Source organism: Heteronotia binoei, chromosome 6 (genome assembly GCF_032191835.1).
Source record: "Heteronotia binoei isolate CCM8104 ecotype False Entrance Well chromosome 6, APGP_CSIRO_Hbin_v1, whole genome shotgun sequence".
Lineage (NCBI taxonomy): Eukaryota > Metazoa > Chordata > Lepidosauria > Squamata > Gekkonidae > Heteronotia > Heteronotia binoei.
Window position 1 is genome coordinate 62,235,995 of NC_083228.1, and position 21,013 is coordinate 62,257,007.

At 43.7% G+C, this 21,013-nt stretch overlaps 1 protein-coding gene across 1 annotated transcript in view; it reads right to left on the reverse strand.

Moving 5' to 3' along the window:
• The window catches only part of ATRNL1 (attractin like 1), a 1,015,273-nt gene that overhangs the window by 847,156 nt on the left and 147,104 nt on the right, over positions 1-21,013 (reverse strand). Inside the window, exons 9-10 of the mRNA XM_060241568.1 lie at positions 2,702-2,885; positions 1,020-1,174 (exon numbers count right to left, since the gene is read on the reverse strand). Coding sequence (XP_060097551.1) covers positions 1,020-1,174; positions 2,702-2,885 — 339 coding nt within the window. The remainder of the gene's footprint in view (positions 1-1,019; positions 1,175-2,701; positions 2,886-21,013) is intronic.

The following is a 21,013-nucleotide window of genomic DNA, read 5'->3' on the forward strand; positions in this document are numbered from 1 at the left end:
AGAACAAAATGAGGGGAGAGAAAAGTGTGGAAAACAGAGAAACTAAGGAGAAGACAATGAACTTTTTAAAAAGTTGCTACCACACACTAACAAGCTGTCCCTTTGCATGATCTGGCTCTGCAAGAGTTGGGTAAAACCAGGGGTTGTTTTGTAGAAAAATAGGTGGTGAAGCTCATCCAGGGATTGTTATGCAGCTGCACCTACTATTCAATGGACAAGGTGGGAAGGAGGAGGTGGAACTCTCAGAAAGGTTCAGGAGCTGCACTCCTGTGAGCTCCTGCTGAATCCGAGGCCTGGGTGAAACTAAAGAAAGAGGAAAACCATAGACCTTGATAAGAGGCTGCATTCTGGAATTGACTATACAGTGTTCTGGCTGGTCTTGCCTTTCTCCAGTGCTGCTTGGCTGATGAATTTAATGTGATCTGATCCACAAATGGTTTCCCACAGCCTCATGGAAAACTTAGCTAAAAGGAACAACCAGCAGACTCTGAGAGCTGTTTACTGTGCTCTGCCTTCCCTGTACCCCTAAGTAGCTGCAGTCAGAACTTCATTAGGAAAAAAAGTAAATGTGTTTTGTGAATACAGTATGGCACTAGCTTCAGTAGCCCTCCAGCTGACTTGTGTCGCCAAAATTTTGCCCCACACTCCCCTGCCTGTTGGAAGCCCTGAACATAGGTGGTTCAGATTGAACAGGCTGGTGCAAATAAGGTGGATATTTCTTTGAGTGTTTTGCAGCACATGATGGAAAGAGTTCAGATACTAAATGGTCTAACTTTAAAATAATTTCATCTTACAATAATGGATTGGTTTGTACAATAAATGTTGCAACTTAGTATTTATCGAACAATATCATGATAAAATACAGCTTATCAAGCAAGTAATCATATTAAAAGTTTATCTTCATATAACAAAACACCTTTTTGAAATGGGACACTGCAAGCATATTAGTTGTGTTTTATATATTAAGGTTGCCATATTTCAGTTTCAAACAATTAACCAATCCTACATATAGAACCTACCTATATCATAAGCCAGGAAATCAGAAGAAAAACACTTTGCACCATTACTCAGAGAAGTATCATTATGAGTGTTTCCACCAAAAATTAGCATAGCTCCACTGATTATGACAGCTGAATGAAGATATCTTGCAAAACCACTCTCTTTCAAAATTGTCCTATTAAAAATAAGAAATACATATGACTGTATAGTATCTATTTTTAAAGAAAATTTAAAATACCAAACAAACAAATGCATAGAAAACCATTCCCAGAAACAGGAAACAACTGAATTGTGAGAGGCAAGTTAGGGCCTTGCGGGACCTTGCCCAGTTCCACAAGGCCTGTAAAATGACACTCTTCTGGCAGGCCTTTAACCTGGAATTGATATGGGACTAGGGAAGGATACCTTATTTTCTGAATTCCATCTGAAATGTAATAATGCCAACTGATATTAGCACCAAAATGTTTTAACTGTTTTAATAATGTAATGTGAACTGTTTTTACGTGTTGTGAGCTGCCCTGAGCCTGCTCTGGCAGGGTGGGCGGGATATAAATCCAATAAACATAAACATATATATCCAACATTTTTAAAAAAACTTTCCATTGGCTTTTTGTTCTCCTTTCTGGAGTAACAGTTCTATGAGAAACATCACATAGGGCTATTTCTTTTATAGATCAATGGGCAACCAGTCCATCCACATCACAATAATATAATTTCATGAAACTGCTGAACTACAGGAACAGGTGAATACCATCTGCGCACCAAAACCTGAACCTTGGCAGTCTAGCACTGTAGTACAACTACCACAACTAGATGAGCAGGTGCTGCTTATCTAGCCCTCAGTCTCTGCAATAAATATAGCAGAGAGCAGTTTTACCTCTCTTATCAGGAGAAAGAAAATATGTGTGTCACAGTATGCATCCCTGAAACCCAATGTCCATCACAATTCCAAGATATTTGAAGCAGTTAGGAGACCTATCCCTTTCCCAGTTTAAAGTTGTTTTTAGAATGCAATTAATTAGGTTCAGAATAAGTGGTTTTCTTCTAAACCTAATTTAACCCACACATTCCTGAGCAAGGCTCTTCAGATTTCGAAGTCCATACAGTCCTTTCGAAGTCCATACAGTCCATACAGCATACAGTATCCTTAGTGTCTGAGGAAGGGAGTTTGACTCTTGGAAGCTTGTCTTAAATCTAAGCATCCTAGACTGTGTGTGATGCCTCAAGACCACAAAGACCTCATTACTATATACTTGGATGTTTGCCTCAGTCACATTCTAGGGGCCCCTGAGTAACTCCACCTATGTGTGGTATTCCTCTTCTATGTTGCATTACTTCTCTAGCTGTAGAGAAACAGCACAGGTGTTGGCTACTGTTGCATAGCACATGGAGCAGAACTAACTTCTAGTGTCTGAACACAGGAACATGATACCCTCCTTCTTTAAAAGCAAGCACACTGTGCCAATCTCATACTGTATTGACACAGAATAAAGTACTCAAAAATGCCACAAAAACATGCAAGTGAAAGGTATTATTAGATAATATTATAACATTATAGAAAAATTAATATAAAATAGAATGCAAATATTTCATAGCACTGTTCACTTAAAGAACTGCATAATCATTTCCAGGTTTTATTAAATACAAAATAGCTGCCCATGTGGCATACAACTATTAGAAAGTGAAAGGAAGACCTTCTTACCATGCCCGACTGTTAACTTCATATTTATAAAGATCATCAACCAATCCATATTTATTACCAGGCAATGCTTTGTATCCACCATGAACATAAATAGATTTTGTTGTATCATCATAGACACTAGTATGGCCATATCCACCTTGCACAATTGCCCCTTTTGTTTCTGGTACAAGCCAAGAATTTGATCCTTTAAAATGGAAAGAAATGAAATAAAATTTTACTATCATCCCACAAATAATTTTGTTCTAATAAATAATTATTTTAACACAATTATGAAATCACTATATCTCAGCCTAAACTACTTTGAGGTGGTATTGTGAAGATAGAAGTGGTGGGAGAACAATATATGCCACCTACTGCTCCTTGAAAGAAGGGGAATAAAAAAAAAAACACTTTTCATATTACTATCTATTTCAATTCAATCATCAGATTTTTCTGTGTACTGTCAGGTTATGTAAATTCATATCAGTATATGCTTATGGGAAGAGGAAATCAATATTAACCATTTTCGTAGTAGTTAAAGCATCATTTGTTCCCCCAGTACATATAATTATTAAGTATTGGAAATGCTCTCAATGAAAAACCAGCAACAGTTATGGAAGAAATCACAGGTACCCAGTCCAACACTATAGTCAATATCAATATCACACCTTTATTGGCATAACGATATCAATATCAATATCACACCTTTATTGGCATAACGACACAACAGTCTTTCCTGGTGGGAAACTGCTGGCACCCAGAGGGGTATGGCCTTAACAGAACCTTAAAAGTTCCTTACACATACTTATTTAGTAATTATTCCACATTTGCAGGTTAAGTGCCTATAATGATGGCTCTTAGAGATATTAGGGTTGCCAGCCTCCAGGTGGTCTGGTGAACTCCTGCTTTTATGACTGATCTCCAGCTAGCAGAGATCAGCTCCCTTGGATAAAATGGTGCTTTGACGGGTGGACTCCATGGTATTGTACCATGCCAAGGCCCCTCTGCTCCCCAAACCCTGCCCTTTCCAGCTCCACCCCCAAAATCACTAGATATTTTTCAACACAGACCTGGCAAACCTAAGAGATATGAAGCTGTATTGTATTAAGTCAGGCTATTGTTTGCATTGTCTACTAAATGGCTATGATTGACACTGGCTCTCCAAAATCTCTGAGAGAAAAAAGATTTTCCTGATAGCAGGTACCTCATCCATATAAGTGGCAAAGTCAGGAACTGAACTGGGAACGTCTCCATGTTGAACATGTTTTGCAAAACCATGCAGAACTACCAAGCCATAGCTGCTACATAAATAAAAATGTTCTTATTTCTAGCTCATATTTAAGTGATATTACATTAATATTCCAAACATCCCTGTTATGAAACAATTATTCAGCTCTCTTCCACCACTTTTTAAAAAGCCAATTTAACTGTAGACATTCCGTAGTAACAGTGATTTAAAAAGAGCAGGAATTTTGAACCTCTGAGTGTCTTCTTAACTTCTTCTAGCTCTGATAATGACAAAAGGTTACCAGAATCCCAGAATCCTTATAATGCAATTTATGTCTCTTTAGGGAAAAGAAAGATAAACATTTCACAGAACCAAGCAATATAAGCACTGCAAACATGAATGAAGTCATTGTTCTGTTCATTTTCTGATCAGCATTTTTCTTTGTGCCTCAAATAGTATGCAGTATGCCTGTATCACAGCAGGTTTTTTTAAGAACATAAGAGAAGCCATGTTAGATCAGACCAATGGCCCATCCAGTCCAACACTCTGTGTCACACAGTGGCAAAATTTATACACACACACACACACACACACACACTGTGGCTAAAAGCCCCTGATAGACCTCTGCTCCATATTTTTATCTAAACCCCTCTTGAAGGTGGCTATGCTTGTAGCTGCCACCACCTCCTATGGCAGTGAATTCCACATGTTAATCACCCTTTGGGTGAAGAAGTACTTCCTTTTATCCGTTTTAACCTGTCTGCTCAGCAATTTCATCGAATGCCCACGAGTTCTTGTATTGTGAGAAAGGGAGAAAAGTACTTCTTTCTCTACTTTCTCCATCCCATGCGTTATCTTGTAAACCTCTATCATATCACCCCACAGTCGACGTTTCTCCAAGCTAAAGAGTCCCAAGCGTTTCAACCTTTCTTCATAGGGAAAGTGTTCTAGCCCTTTAATCATTCTAGTTGCCCTTTTCTGGACTTTCTCCAATGCTATAATATCCTTTTTGAGGTGCGGCAACCAAAACTGCACACAGTACTCCAAATGAGACCGCACCATCAATTTATACAGGGGCATTATGATACTGGCTGATTTGTTTTCAATTCCCTTCCTAATAATTCCCAGCATGGCGTTGGCCTTTTTATTTGCAAACGCACACTTTCTTGACATTTTCAGTGAGTTATCTACCACAACCCCAAGATCTCTCTCTTGGTCAGTCTCTGTCAGTTCACACCCCATCAACTTGTATTTGTAGCTGGGATTCTTGGCCCCAATGTGCATTACTTTGCACTTGGCCACATTGAACCGCATCTGCCACGTTGACGCCCACTCACCCAGCCTCAACAGATCCCTTTGGAGTTCCTCACAATCCTCTCTGGTTCTCACCACCCTGAACAATTTAGTGTCATCTGCAAACTTGGCCACTTCACTGCTCACTCCCAACTCTAAATCATTTATGAACAAGATAAAGAGCATGGGACCCAGAACCGAGCCCTGCGGCACCCCACTGCTTACCGTCCTCCACTGCGAAGACTGCCCATTTATACTCACTCTCTGCTTCCTATTACTCAGCCAGTTTTTGATCCACAAGAGGACCTGTCCTTTTACTCCATGACTCTCAAGCTTTCTAAGGAGCCTTTGATGAGGAACTTTATCGAAAGCTTTCTGGAAGTCAAGGTAAACAACATCTATCGGGTCTCCTTTGTCCACATGTTTGTTCACCCCCTCAAAGAAATGTAACAGGTTAGTGAGGCAAGATCTTCGCTTACAGAATCCATGCTGAGTCTTCCTCAATAACCCATGTTCATCAATGTGCCTACTCATTCTGTCCTTGATAATGCTTTCTACCAACTTTCCCGGTATTGAAGTCAGACTGACTGGCCTGTAATTTCCCGGATCTCCTCTGGAACCCTTCTTAAAGATGGGGGTGACATTTGCTACCTTCCAGTCCTCAGGAACGGAGGCAGATTTCAATGAAAGATTACAGATTTTTGTTAGAAGATCCACAAGTTCAACTTTGAGTTCTTTCAGAACTCTCGGATGTATGCCATCCGGACCTGGTGACTTATTAGTTTTTAATTCGCCCATAAGTTGTAGGACATCCTCTTTTGTCACCTCAATCTGACTCAGGTCTTTCAACACCCCTTCCAAAATTAGTGGTTCTGGGGTGGGCAAAAAGTTCTCATCTTCCATAGTGAAGACGGAGGCAAAAAATTCATTCAGCTTCTCAGCCATTTCCCTATCCTCCTTCAGTAATCCTTTTACCCCATGGTCATCAAAGGGCCCCCCTGCCTCCCTGGCTGGTTTCCTACTTCTAATATATTTGAAGAAATTTTTATTGTTGGTCTTTATGTTTTTTGCAATATGCTCCTCATAGTCCCTTTTTGCCTGCCTGATCACAGTCTTGCATTTGATTTGCCACAGCCTGTGTACCTTTTTACTAATCTCATTTGGACTGGTTTTCCACCGCTTAAAGGAGTCCTTCTTACCTTTTACAGCTTCCATTACTTTGTTTGTTAACCATGCAGGCCTTTTCTTATGCCTGTTTGTGCCTTTCCTAACTTGTGGTATGTATTTTATCTGAGCTTCTAGGATTATAGTTTTAAATAGTCTCCAAGCTTCCCCAAGGGTTTTGACCATATTTACCTTTCCTTTCAGTTTCCTCCTCACATGCCTCCTCATCTCAGTGAATTTACCCCTTTTAAAGTTAAACGTGGTTGTGGCGGTCTTTTGGGGCAACTCCCTATTTATACAAATGGTGAAATCAATAACATTATGGTCACTGCTCCCAAGTGGCGCAATCACTTTTACATCTCTCACCAAGTTTTGGGCATTACTTAGGACCAAATCCAGGATCGCCCCACCTCTAGTAGGTTCTGAGACCATCTGCTCCATAGCACAGTCATTGAGAACATCAAGAAACTCAATCTCTTTCTCTCGACCAGAACATATATTGACCCAATCAATCTGCGGGTAGTTAAAATCACCTATTACGACACAGTTTTTACGTTTAGCCGCTATCTTTAAGCCTTCCATCATATTATAGTCGTCCTTTCTTTTGATTTGATGGGCGATAACAAACTCCCATAGTTAAATTTCCTTTTGGGCCCTTTATTTCAACCCAAAGCATTTCTAAAAGGGAATCTAATTCTCTGATCTCAGTCTTACTGGACCGTATATCCTCTCTGACATACATACCCCACCTCCAACCCTTCCCTCCCTATCCTTCTGATATAACTTATATCCAGGAATCACCGTGTCCCACTGATTCTCCTCATTCCACCAAGTTTCTGAAATTCCAACAATGTCTATGTTTTCTCCCAACACTAAACATTCCAATTCACCAATTTTACTTCGAACACTTCTAGCATTTGCATACAAACATCTATAATTTCCCAGGCAAGCTAGGCCCACCACCCTCCTCCTGCCGCCTCGAGACTCTGGCAGACAGTCCATGCTGTTTGTTACCATCACCGTGGACAACTCTGATCCGTTACCCGGTAGAAAAATAGCAGCCAACCCTTCATCTCTTTGAGACAAGTCCTCCCGAACCAGAGACATTTCATTTCCTGTCGGCTTTCCCCCAAGATTTAGTTTAAAAACTACTCTGCCACCTTTTTGATTTTAAGCGCCAGCAGCCTGGTTCCATCCGGGGACAAGTGGAGACCATCTCTTTTGTACAGCTCCCGCTTGTTCCAGAAAGCATCCCAGTGCCTAACAAACTTAAACCCTTCCTCCCTACACCATAGTCTCATCCACACATTGAGACTTCTAATTTGTGCCTGTCTCTACTGCCCTGCATGTGGAACAGGTAGCACTTTTGAGAAGGCCACCTTGGAGGTCCTGGCCTTAAGTCTCCCGCCTAGCAGCCTAAATTTTTCCTCCAGGACCTCACGACTGCATTTCCCCACATCGTTGGTGCCAACATGCACCACGACCATAGGCTCCTCCCCAGCACTGTCTATCAGCCTATCTACTACACGCGTAATGTCCGCTACCTTCGCACCAGGCAGGCAAGTCCCCATACGGTCAGTACGCGGTTTCGCCACCCAGCTGTCCATTTGCCTAAGGATCGAATCACCAACTACCAAAAAATACCCCTCTCCCCCTGCCCAGGGATGGTTCCTTGGCGCAAAAGGATTCCCGCTCACCAACCGAAAAAGAGGTCCCTTCTGAGGGCGCATTCCTCTTATCCTCAGCACGGTGCCCTGTCCCCTCTCGACCCTCACGCTCTCTGGCAGCAACAGGGCTGCTATGTTCAGAGCGGGGCTCATCAAATATGCCCCCGAGAGTCTTCCCCAAGTAACTAACTGACCTTCTCTGCTTCTCCAGGGCAGTCACCTCGGCCTCAAGGGTACGAACTCATTCCCTGAGTACCAGGAGCTCCTTGCATCGAGCACACACCCAAGACTTCTGTCCTTTGGGCAGATAGTCATACATGTGACACTCAGTGCAAAACACTGGAACGGAAGATTCTATTCACTTACCATGAAGTCTTCCTTCTCTGTGGTCCCGGAGTGGTCCAGTCCTCACTCTTGGGATCATAGCTCCTCCACTTCGATTGCAGGGCTTAACAAACTTTGACCCGAAGGGGAGGTGCTTGATCCTCAGAAGTCAGTTCTTCCACCAGCTATCACACCTCCCTAAGTATAACTCCAAACAAAACAGGAGAAAAAACCCCTCTAGGGAAATTTAAACACGGTACCCTCCCTCCAGAGCTTATCCTTGGCCCTTTCCTAAGAGGCTTCACGGAGGGACCAATTAACCAACTTGGTAACATCCCTAACACATTAACGACCTCCAACTCCGAAGTTCCAGCCCAAAGCTGATACACCCTGACACAACTGGGTGGGTAGGACTGGACCACTCCGAGACCACAGAGAAGGAAGACTTCACGGTAAGTGAATAGAATCTTCCATTCTCCAGTGGTCCCAGGAGTGGGCCAGTCCTCACTCTTGGGATGTAAAAAAGCCTTGTCCCAGGGTGGGCACTTCAGCTTTGTCCCGAAACCACGTGTTGGAGTACCTTTCTCCCAAACGCAGCCTCAGCCGAGGCCGCCTTATCAATCCTGTAGTGTTTAGTGAAGGAGTGCACCGACTTCCATGTCGCCGCCTTACACACTACCTCCAGAGAAGGAAAAGCCCTATAGGCCGCTGAAGTGGCTGCCCCTCTAAGGGAATGAGCTGTCACCCCTCTCGGGGGCTCCAACCCTTTCGCCTTGTAAGCCTCATAAATGCATCCCCTAATCCATCTACTAATGGTAGACACTGATACTTTCCTTCCGTTACTGGAAACCCTGAAGGAGACAAACAAAGAGTCCGACTGACGAAACCCCTTGGTTCTGTCCAAGTAGAAACTAAGGGCTCTACGGACATCCAAACAGTGCCACAACTTCTCTTTCTCATGAGCTGGATTAGGGCAGAAGGAAGGAAGCACAATGTCCTCCGCTCTATGGAAGCGTGAGTTTACCTTGGGAATGAAGGCTGGATCAGTGCATAGCGCAACCTTGTCCTGATGAAAAACGCAGAGATCCCTATGTATGGAAAGAGCCTGAAGCTCCGACACCCTATGTGCCGAGGTGATGCCCACTAAGAACGCCACCTTGAAGGTCAGCAACTTAAGGCTACACGATGCCATGGGCTCAAAGGGCTTGCCACAGAGTGCCTTCAGCACCGTGTTCAGATTCCAAGAGGGGAACCTATGAACCTGTGGTGGATTAACCAAAGCAACCCCTTTTAGGAACCTTCTGATATGTGGGTGTGAAGAGATAGACTTGCCCTTCCTTGACCCTCTAACTGCTGCTATAGCTGCTACCTGTCTGCCCAGGGTACTGGTGCTGAGACCTTTTTCAAGCCCTTCTTGTAGAAACGATAAGATAAAGGGGACCGAAACCCGTAAAGGGTCTTCCCCCCTCTTCTCACACCAAGCATGAAAAACCTGCCAAGTGATATTATAGCTCCTATTGGTGGAAGTCTTTCTGGAAGACAACATTGTGTCTATTACAGGAGTAGAGTAACCCAGATGGGTCAACTGCTGCCGCTCAATCTCCAAGCAGTGAGCTGCAGCATTTCTGGTCGCGGATGATGCAGCATGCCCTGAGACAGAAGATCCCCTCTTGGAGGAATCCTCCACGGCTCCAGTATTGACATACTCTGAAGTTCCTGGAACCAGGCTCTCCTGGGCCAAAAGGGGGCCACCACAATCGCTTCCGCTTTTTGTTCCTGCAACCTTTGCAGAAACCTCTGTATGATCTGGAACGGAGGAAAGGCGTATAGTAGAGTCTTCAGCCAGTCTGAGTTCAGAGCGTCGATAGCCACCGCTCCTCTGCTTCTTGTCCTTGAGAAATACTGGGACACCTTGTGATTGCTGTCTGAGGCAAAAAGATCCACTCCCGGCGTCCCGAATCTTTGGCAAATTTCTCAAAAGGTCTCGCGATGAATTGACCATTCCGACTGGTCCAGTGATTGTCGACTCAGCCAGTCCGCTACTACATTGTCCTTTCCTTCCACGTGAGTGGCTTTGATGGATTGAAGATGGACTTCCGCCCATCTGAACAACATCTGTGCTTCGTCCTGAAGCTTCCAGTACCTGGTGCCTCCTTGACGATTCACATAGGCCTTTGCCGTCATATTGTCTGTTTGTATCAACACGTGAGTCACGACCACCCCTTTTGTCATTTGAAGCAAAGCCAGACGTATGGCTCTTAATTCCAGGAGATTTATACTTTCTTTGGCCTCTTGAATGCTCCACTGACCTTGCGCTACAGCTCCTCTCTTGTGAGCTCCCCAGCCAAAAAGGCTGGCATCTGTGGTCAGCACTACTCTCTTGGGTTCCCGCAGCTCCTGCCCCAAGGAGAAAAGATCAGGAGCCTGCCACCACTCGAGGTCTTTTAGCAGCTTGGCTGGTAGTGTCAGTGAGATCGGACTCCTGATACTTATCTGCTTCTGGAACGGTAAAAGGAATTTCTGGAGTGGCCTCGTGTGGAACCGTGCCCACTGAACTACATCCTGGCAAGATACCATCATTCCCATCAACTTTGCTAGTAGCATCAGCTTGACTCGCTTCTGCTGCTTGACTTCCGCTATCAACTGTAAGATTTTTGACTGTCTTTCTGGAGTCAGAAAAACCCTGTCCTTGTTGGAGTCGATCTGGACCCCTAGGTGTGTTAGAACCTGGGAAGGTTGTAGCCAACTCTTCTGAACATTTATAACGAACCCGTGCGAACTGAGGGTTCTCATGGTCAACTCGAGGTCTCTTCTCGTCTGTTCCGCCGACGGGGCCTTGACCAGAATGTCGTCCAGATATGGAAAAAGGGACACCCCCTGTAGTCTCAGGACGGCACCAGAGTGACCAAGACTTTTGTAAACACTCTGGGAGATGACTTTAGACCAAAAGGCAAGGCCCTGTATTGGTAATGACTCCCGTCGTAGGCAAAACGGAGAAACCTGCGATGTTCCTTGGTGATGGGGATATGAAGGTAGGCTTCCGACAGGTCTATGGATGCCATGAAGTCTGTCCGCTGAATAGCCAGTAGAATGGACTTCAGAGTCTCCATCCGAAACTTTTTTGTAACGACTGACTTGTTCACCCACTTCAGATCCAATACGCCCGAACGTCCCCGTTCTTTTTGGGAACCACGAAGAAGACTGAATAAGTGCCTTGAAATTTTTCTATCGTAGGAACCGTTTCTATGGCTCCTATCGCCAGCAAATGGTCTATGGCCAGTAAAAGTGTGCGATGTTTCTCGGGAGATTGATATTTTTGTACTTCTAGGAAACGGTGTCTTGGAAGCGAATAAAATTCTATAGAGTAACCGTTGGTAACTGTGTCCAAGACCCATTGGTCTGATACCGTTTGGTGCCACACATGGGAGAATCTCTGAAGTCGTCCTCCTATCCGACTTGGATCTAGAGAACCCTCCCAGTCATGCTAATGTAGGCTTCTTTTGGCCTTTAACTGGTTGACTTTGTTTCCCCCCGAAGGAAATCCTGGCGTCTCTAGACTTTGACTGCCACTTTGTCCCGGATGGCTTAAAGGAGGTCTGTCTGGAATCTCTCCGATTTCCTCGAAAGGACTGAAACCTTTGCCTCGACCTGTTATCCCGTCTCTTGAAAGGCAGGACTTTTTTCTTGTTCCTGTCCTCAATAAGATATCTATCCAGGCCTTCTCCAAAGAGTGAAGTCCCTTTAAATGGAACTGCGGCCACTTTAGCCCTGGCTGAAGGATCCGCATCCCAATTACGTAGCCACGTATTCCTTCTGGCCGTGACGCTAGAGGCCATGGCTCTGGCTGATAGTTGAACTGCTTCAAGGGTAGAGTCTGAAGCAAAGGCGGTGGCCAACGTAATTTTCTTAAGCGAGTCCTTAACGTCCTTCGGTAGGTCATCCCGTTTAGCCAAGTCAGATAACCACATATATGAAGCCCTACAAAAAAGAGATGTGGTGGCCGACACCTTCAAAGAATTAGACGAGGCTTCAAAATCCCGACGTAAAGCTTGCTCTATACGCTTGTCCGTCGGATCCCTTGGCATCCCATCCGCATCCATTGGGAGCATGGAATTGGAGGCCAGACTATTGACCGGGTCATCTACCACTGGTAACTTCAGCCTCTTGGTCGCCTCTGGGATGAATGAAAAGAACTTAGAGAAATTTGACGAAACCGTCTTTGGCTTGGCTGGATGTTCCCACTCCGACCTGATTATTGAGAAAAAACCAGAGGGCAATGGGACCTGCAAGGGTTTGGAACCCGATTTAGGGATGATATCTTCCATTGCCAAAGGAAACTCTGCATCTTCCTCCTCCTTGTTTTTGGGAGTGTACTGGATCTGAAGTGTCCTAATCACCTTTGGAAGAAGGCGTGAATACACTTCTGCTGGAAAAAGTTTGGAATGAGTAGAGGATGCCCCCTCCTCTTCCTCAGATAGTTCTCCTGTGTCTGGGGACGAAGAGCCTTCAGACAAATCAGAGTCCTCCTCCTCCTGATCAGATGGAAAGGAATGTAACTCTGACCTGCTACGCTTTAGAGGTCTGGGAGAGAAATTTTCCTCTTCCTTATCTGCTTCTCTGTGTTTGAGTTTGCGTGCTCTCTTGAGGAGAGGGGGTGGGGTGGTCGCAGAAGCTGCCTGAACCTCTTTTCTGACCAGTTCTTGAATCCAAGAAAAAAGATTAGATTTAGCCTCATCTACTGAGACATCAGCCTGGTGATCTTCTGCCCCCTCTTCCTGTGCTGGTGAGTCAGCCAACTCCAAGTCACAGGTGCCCTCCTCCATTATGGCTCCCTTGGGGAATTTGGTGGAGGCGGCCATCTTAGAGTGAATGGCCCTGTAAACACAAGAAGCACAGACAAAATGGCTTCCATTCCCGCCAAAGGAGAACAGCCCCTCCAGACAGAGGATGTCCCCTTTCCTCCCCCCCCCCTTACTAGCATAGCACTAGTCTTAATCCCTTTCTTCCAAAAATTAACCAATGCCATACCAAAAAAGGGCCATTCTCCTGAGCCCAGGTATACAAGGAAAAAAGGGGGGGGGGACGCTGGGCATACGGCTGAATCCTGAAAGGCTCTCAGCGTCCTGCCTGCTTATATCTGGAAAAAGGGCTTCAGGGCTAGGTCTGTAGACCCCCTCTGGTCCCTGCAGTTCCCCAGACAAATCCTCCCTTTTAGGGTTCCCCCCATGCAGGGCTTACCGCCACCGGGAAGACAATCGCGCCGAAGGCTCTATCGTCGGCGCTCCGGGAGGGCTGCGTGTCAAGCACAAGTCCTCTCCCTGTTAATCTGTCCCTCTCTCTCTCTTCTTGTTTTCCTTAGCTGCCGTTCCCTAGACCCCCGGGGTTGCCGGAGTGCCTTTGCTGGGAGCGAGAGAAGAAGAGCGATCGTCTGCCCTCAGTACGTCCGTCGGGCGGGAATCAGAGGAGGGAAGAACAGCGCGTTCATGTGCCTCTGCCTGAGGCTACTGAAGCACTCTGCCAGAACGCGGGAGGGAAAAAATCCTCCCTCAAAAAAACACAGCGGTGCTGTTTTCCTCCCGTGCTGGGAGCTTCCAGGCCACTGAACACAGGTAACCTGATCCTTATTGCTGTGTGTTGATTTTCTTCTTCTTCTTCTTTTTTTTTTTTAAACGGGTCAAGAGCCACAAGGGGGGCTCTAGAAGCACGTCCTGCTTCGATTGCAGGGCTAAACAAAACTGACTTCTGAGGATCAAGCACCTCCCCTTCGGGTCAAAGTTTGTTAAGCCCTGCAATCGAAGTGGAGGAGCTATGATCCCAAGAGTGAGGACTGGCCCACTCCTGGGACCACTGGAGAAAGCCCCCACCCCCCTGCTGGCATTCTATTTTCATGATATATATATATATATTTTAAATATACAGTCCTCTTTTTGGGGAGGGGTGTAGGGAACATATGTATTTCTCTCTGGTACAACGGGGGGAAAGCTAATCTATGAATAAACTTTATGGAGAGAGAAGAGCTATAAAGACACCTCTTAAGAAGTTTCGGTGTTCATTGCCTTTTGCATCAGTGTTGGTGCTGCTTGAACTTTGGGAACAGAAAACAGTATCTAAAAGCTAGACTAGAGAACTGTAATTCTGTATTTTCTTATGATCACAGGAAGTATATCGAATGTTGATTTACTCAGCAAAACTGCAAGATGGAAGGGTAGATTAAAAATAACATATTTCTTATCCAAAATGTGCTACAAAATTTAAGATTCCATAGGTTCAAAATCATGAAAAGCTATGAAAAACTGATCCTCGCACTTTCCTGAAGAGCAGTTTGAGAGGCATTATTAAACTCAAGCTCCCTCGCTCAGCATCCTAATATTAATTATAACTAGTCAGAAAAACTCCCAATCACTTCTTAGACAGATATCTGGACTGATATTTTTCTATTACTGTTCACAAGTATAAGTGGCCACCTGTAATAAGGTCATATGTTATGAGATAATGCAGAGTCCTTGATTAAAAAATCATTACTAACACATCATGGAGTCAATAAGCAATTAGAGAGACCTGGATACAAATTCCCACTCTGCCCTGAATCTCATTAAGTATCTTTCAGCCTAACCTACTACACAAGATTGTTGTAAGGATTAAATAAACTGTCACCCAGAGCTCCCTGAAGGAACAGTGAGAAAAAAGTAAAATCAGTAAATAAATGCTCTTTGTTCTATTAGAAATAGACTCAGACTCTCAACTCTGGCTGTTCACATGAAAAAGATTTCCCTCTTATTAGATATAGATGTAGATACAGTCTGAGAGATCATACCTTTTACTTCTCAGCCATTCCACAAACAAAAGAAGGTAGAACCAGCCTGAGGCTGATTCAGAATAGCTCAAATTCAGCTTCTGTCTAAATCCAGCAATTAAACATTCAACAGTTGACAAATTCAGGAGGTCAGCCATGTTGGTCTGAAGCTAGGCTTCCCAATCCCCAGATCCCAGCGGGGGATCCCCCGGTTTTACAGGCTTCCCCCCTCCCCCAGCCAGCTGGCCGGCGGGGGAAGCCCCACCCCCACAGCCATTATGCACCTCTATGAACAATTCCCATAAGGAATGATGGGGAATTGATCCGCGGGTATCGGGGGCTCTGGGGAGGCTGTTTTTTGAGGTAGAGGTGCCAAATTTTCAGTATAGCATCTAGTGCCTCTTCCTAAAATGCCCCCCAAGTTTCAAAAGTATTGGACCAGGGGGTCCAATTCTACGAGCCCCTATCCTTCATTATTTTCTATGGAAGGAAGGCATTTTAAAAGGTGTGCTGTCCCTTTAAATGTGATGGCCAGAACTCCCTTGGAGTTCAATTCTGCTTGTCACACCCGTGCTCCTGGCTCCGTCCCCAAAGTCTCCTGGCTCCACCCCCAAAGTCTCCTGGCCCCACCCCCAAAGTCCCCAGATATTTCTTGAATTGGACTTGGCAACCCTATCTGAAGCAGCAGAACAAAGTCTGAGTCCAGTAAGGTATAAGCTTCCATGTGAATAATATTTTGATGGTCTTAAAGGTGCCACTGGACTCAAGCGGTAGACAAACTTGTTTTATAATGTATTTAGAATAGCTTTCAGATCCAACTAAAATAGGGAAATCGTTCCTATTTGCCTCGCATTCAGTAAAGCAGTCTGCTATAATTTGTGTCTTACCAGTCAAGTTATACTTCTTGTCAAAGGTTTTGACAGTTTTCCAAAAGGTCTACAAATTTGCAACACCGTCTCAAAATGCTTAACAAAAGCACTACTGACAAGACAATTAGTTCTGTCAAGTATTAAAGGCAAAGAAAACGATATGTGCTGCCCCACTCCTAATTATTCTTGTCAAATAGTATTGCACATTTCATATCCAGTATTCTTACTGTCATTTCCAGAATATTAATATAGTCTAAAGATTGGTTAAATGCTTGCATTAATTAAACAAAATTATAAGCATATTTAACTCATTATCAGTTTTACTATGATAGAGGTGAAAGTTTATAATTCTATAGTTTAGGTAAATAATTCCATTTCACCCAAACCTTGATAGAACGTTTTGCCTGTGTTAAAATATTTATCAGTTAGGTCAAAGTCCAGGGACAGCATGACCAAATGTACCAACTCTGTGGAAAGTCCAGTGGAGAATGCAGCCAGCAAATGCTCTAGCAGAAGCTCAATTAAAATGGGCAGGAAGAAAATGCTGCAAAAACACAACAGTACTAGCTGATCTGAGCAGCATTAATTTTAATTGTACTTGGAAAGTATTCTAGAAATTGCTGCTTCATCTTCAATCAGAACAGCACTCAGGGCTACAAAAATAACTAAAGACAATACAAAATAAAATTACAATATAAAAGCATCACTATAATAAAAATAAATAAATAGCATGAAAGCAATATAAACTAGAATTAAGAAACAGCATACTGTACTAAAAGTATGACATGTGAGAGATATTGTTAATGTAAAGCAGGGGTCTCAAACCTTCAGCCCAAAGGCCAGATCAGGCCCCTGAAGGGCTCCTATCAGGCCCCCGAGCAACTCACTGTCATCTGCTTCTTTCTTTCTCTCTTGCTTCCTTCTGCATCACAGCTCGCTTTGCCACGCTTGCTCAGTTAAGCTACACAGCAAAGCCTCTATTTTCTCCATTGGCTGACCAGCATGCGAAGCAACTTTTGTTGCCCAGTCATTTCATGTGATTTCTGAAATGAATGCCAATAAATCAAAAGTAGGTTTGCAATTTACAGACACACACCTGAACAGCACACTCAAGATTGCTAAAGCACAGACATTATCTCCAGATTTTGTTGCAAGAGGTGTCAGTTATCAGAAACTGTTAAATAAACAAAATATTGCAAGAGTGCTAATCTTTTAAGCATATTTTAAGTTTTGAAAAAAAAATGTGTGTGTGTGTAAAGTTTATATCTTTATAAAGTTTATGACACACATGGCCCAGCCCAACAAGGTCTCATTTATGTCAGATCCAGCCCTCATGAGTTCAACACCCCTGTAAAGCATTCTCATACTGTAACATCCATTTAAAGTTTATTCACTACAGGAATAATGATTACAGGAATAATGACAGTGAGAACTGGTGCCTTTGAAAGTATCTAGAGTTATTCATGTAGTGAATAATTGTGAGCACAGGTTCCATGTTAAGTTAGGTGGCCAGAAGAATGGTTGATTCACTGAAACATGATTGTATCCAGGAAATCATGTTGCCAACCATCTTTGTTCAGTCAATGAAGTTTGCAAGGTTATGAGCATTGTCCTGTTTATCTACTGGTGGTAAAAGAATTTTGGCTTATGAAACTGCCACTTCAATCATTCGAGCCATGTCTGAATTGCATCTGCTTCTGAGGCAGCGTTCATCTAACAGCGACCAGGAAGTGCAGTACAAGTGTGGATGCCAAAGACTTTGTTTCCTTATGTGATACAAATCATTTATGTTTAAGTTGCACTAAATAGAGTTGTGGAACGTAATTAACAAAAGTGATAAATAAGTGGAATTCAACTGAGTGTATAATTGGAGTATATGGTTTTTGTAACAGTATTTTTTCCACCTGGGGATTGGCAACCCTACAAAGAAGGAGTCCATAGCCTGGTGGTACTTTGTAGCACACAGAGAGCCACTTTTGCAATTACCATCAACCAAAAAACCCATTCCTAACATGAGATCTGCACCCTCAGGGAGGCTTGCAGCTTGCCCATTCCTCGAGCAGTGGTTGTTACAAGGTAGAAACCACCTGCCAACCCCAAGTCCCAATAGGCCTCTTTCCTGAAACATGGGGCAGATGCCACAGTGGGGAATAGTGTTCAGAAGAGACACATGTGGCTCCGAAGCCACTGAGTATCAATTTCACAGCTCTTCTTGCGCTTGAAAAGTATTATCATTTTCCCCCAGGTGGGCTGACATCTAGTTTTAAACTCTGGAATGAAAGAAAAAACACAAAACTCACAGGGGAGCTTTTGTAAAAAAGAACTGGTAGAAAAGTGAAGGACTGAATGCCCCACTCCTGTCTCTCCCATTCAAGTGTACTAAGTCCTTATATCATCACTAGGATACAGAAGGTCTCAAAATGTTTGGCTACCACATCTCAATTTATTTATTTATAATGAATTCCCCTCCCACTAAAAACAGAGATGTAATGATATAGAATTAAATAATTCAAACAAAGCAGTGTTATTGACAGCAGCACTATAATAAAACAATATAAAAGTACTAGGAGTGTGTGCTTATTCAGTAGATTTATATTTCACTTTACTCAATGGGGACCCAAAGCAGCTAACTATACAGAGACAAGATTCAACAAACAAACAAGAAAGAGAGTAGAGGCTCTGGGGTAAAAGGACAAGTACCATTGGGGGCGGCCATAAAAATACCTGTATGCAGAAAGAAGAGCAAACCAACAGGATCTTCTTCAGTTCCTCCCCTGCTAGAAGTTCTGCATCAAAATTTTAAATTATGCGCTAAAATTTTTATAATGAGAGAGCCTTGGTGAGTCTTTTGAGGAAGCTGGTTCAGATATTCTGTCAACACCATACTATGCCCTAGACCACATTAGATTTTAGTTCATGAAGGTAAGGAAAAAGGGTGGTTCTGTCAAAGCATGTAATGCAACTTCATATGTTTGTGTGGTTCAGTTGATGTTTTTTAAAATTAATTTGGCTGAATTTTTTTTCTCTACCTAGTAGTACTATGGCTTATTTCATATAAACAAAAGGATTGTATATATGGATGCTAACAGGGATGGGCATGAGCCTCATCATGAACTAAATTTCCTTAATTTCCTGGTTCATGGTTCACGAACCAGAGGTTCATGCCCATCCCTATCTGCAACCCTTCCATAACCCTCCACATGTTTTGGAGAAGAAGAAGATGATATTGGATTTATATCCCGCCCTCCACTTCGAAGCGTCTCAGAGTGGCTCACAATCTCCTTTACCTTCCTCCCCCACAACAGACACACTGTCTTGACATTTTCAGTGAGTTATCTACCACGACCCCAAGATCTCTCTCTTGGTCAGTCTCTGTCAGTTCACACCCCATCAACTTGTATTTGTAGCTGGGATTCTTGGCCCCAATGTGCATTACTTTGCACTTGGCCACATTGAACCGCATCTGCCACGTTGACGCCCACTCACCCAGCCTCAACAGATCCCTTTGGAGTTCCTCACAATCCTCTCTGGTTCTCACCACCCTGAACAATTTAGTGTCATCTGCAAACTTGGCCACTTCACTGCTCACTCCCAACTCTAAATCATTTATGAACAAATTAAGGAGCATGGGACCCAGTACCGAGCCCTGCGGCACCCCAATGCTTACCGTCCTCCACTGCGAAGACTGCCCATTTATACTCACTCTCTGCTTCCTATTACTCAGCCAGTTTTTGATCCACAAGAGGACCTGTCCTTTTACTCCATGACTCTCAAGCTTTCTAAGGAGCCTTTGATGAGGAACTTGATGAGGATGTTGATTTGTGTTTCTTGTGAACATCTGAGAATCTTCTTAATAAAAATCTATTTTTAACATACCAATCTCCTCATTATTTAGTAAGGCTCCTGAATGAATTGACTCCCATATAAAGTTTATAGACCCCATATATTATAGCCACCTAACTATATTGCCCATACCTCTTTTGAGCTCAATTTAGCTAACACATGTCTGAACAAGAGATACAGTGCCGCTTGGTCCTTCTGGCCCAACAGCTCTTGTCCTCCCTCCTATGGCCCTGGACCAGGCAAGAAGGTCAGCTCTGGAACCTTGGTGTGGGAGGTTGAGTCAGGATACAAGTGTGTACATGGACACACAGCAACATTCAACAGGAATAAACATACATGCTGAGTATTCTAAGGTTGTTGATGATGATATTGGATTTATATCCCGCCCTCCACTCCGAAGAGTCTCACAGCGGCTCACAATCTCCTTTACCTTCCTCCCCCACAACAGACACCCTGTGAGGTGGGTGGGGCTGGAGAGGGCTCTCACAGCAGCTGCCCTTTCAAGGACAACCTCTGCCAGAGCTATGGCTGACCCAAGGCCATGCTAGCAGGTGCAAGTGGAGGAGTGGGGAATCAAACCCAGTTGTCCCAGATAAGAGTCCGCACACTTAACCACTACACCAAACTGGCTCTCCAGGTTTGCAGGATTCATTGTGGGAAGGGAGGGAGCAAAAGGGATAGCTGAAATGGCTTGCATCATTTCAGCCTAACAGTGGGGCTGCTATGCCTGTCAGCTGTTAAGCTAAAATAAATGCAAGCCATTTTAGCTATCCCTTTCACTGCTCCCCCGATTCCAATTGTTCCCTTTAAATGGCTTTTACAAGTCCAAGCTGAAAGTTCATTCAAAAGTGGTGAACTCGCCACTTGGACTTCACTTGCACATGGCTTGCAAAAACAATTTAAGGGGAATGTTCCCTTTAAATGGCTTTAGCAAGCAGTCACTGTGTGAATGACGTCCAAGTGGCGAGTTCACCACTCCTTTCATTCAGCCATTTAAAGGGAACATTCCCTTTCAATGCATTTTGAAAAATCTCCCCTCCTTTTCATTTTTCTGGCCTCAGTTTCAGTAAATGGGAAGGTTTGTGAAAGTTCATAGTTTGTGTGACCTCATGAACCACAAACCAGGATAAACCTCCATTTTCCCAGTTTGCG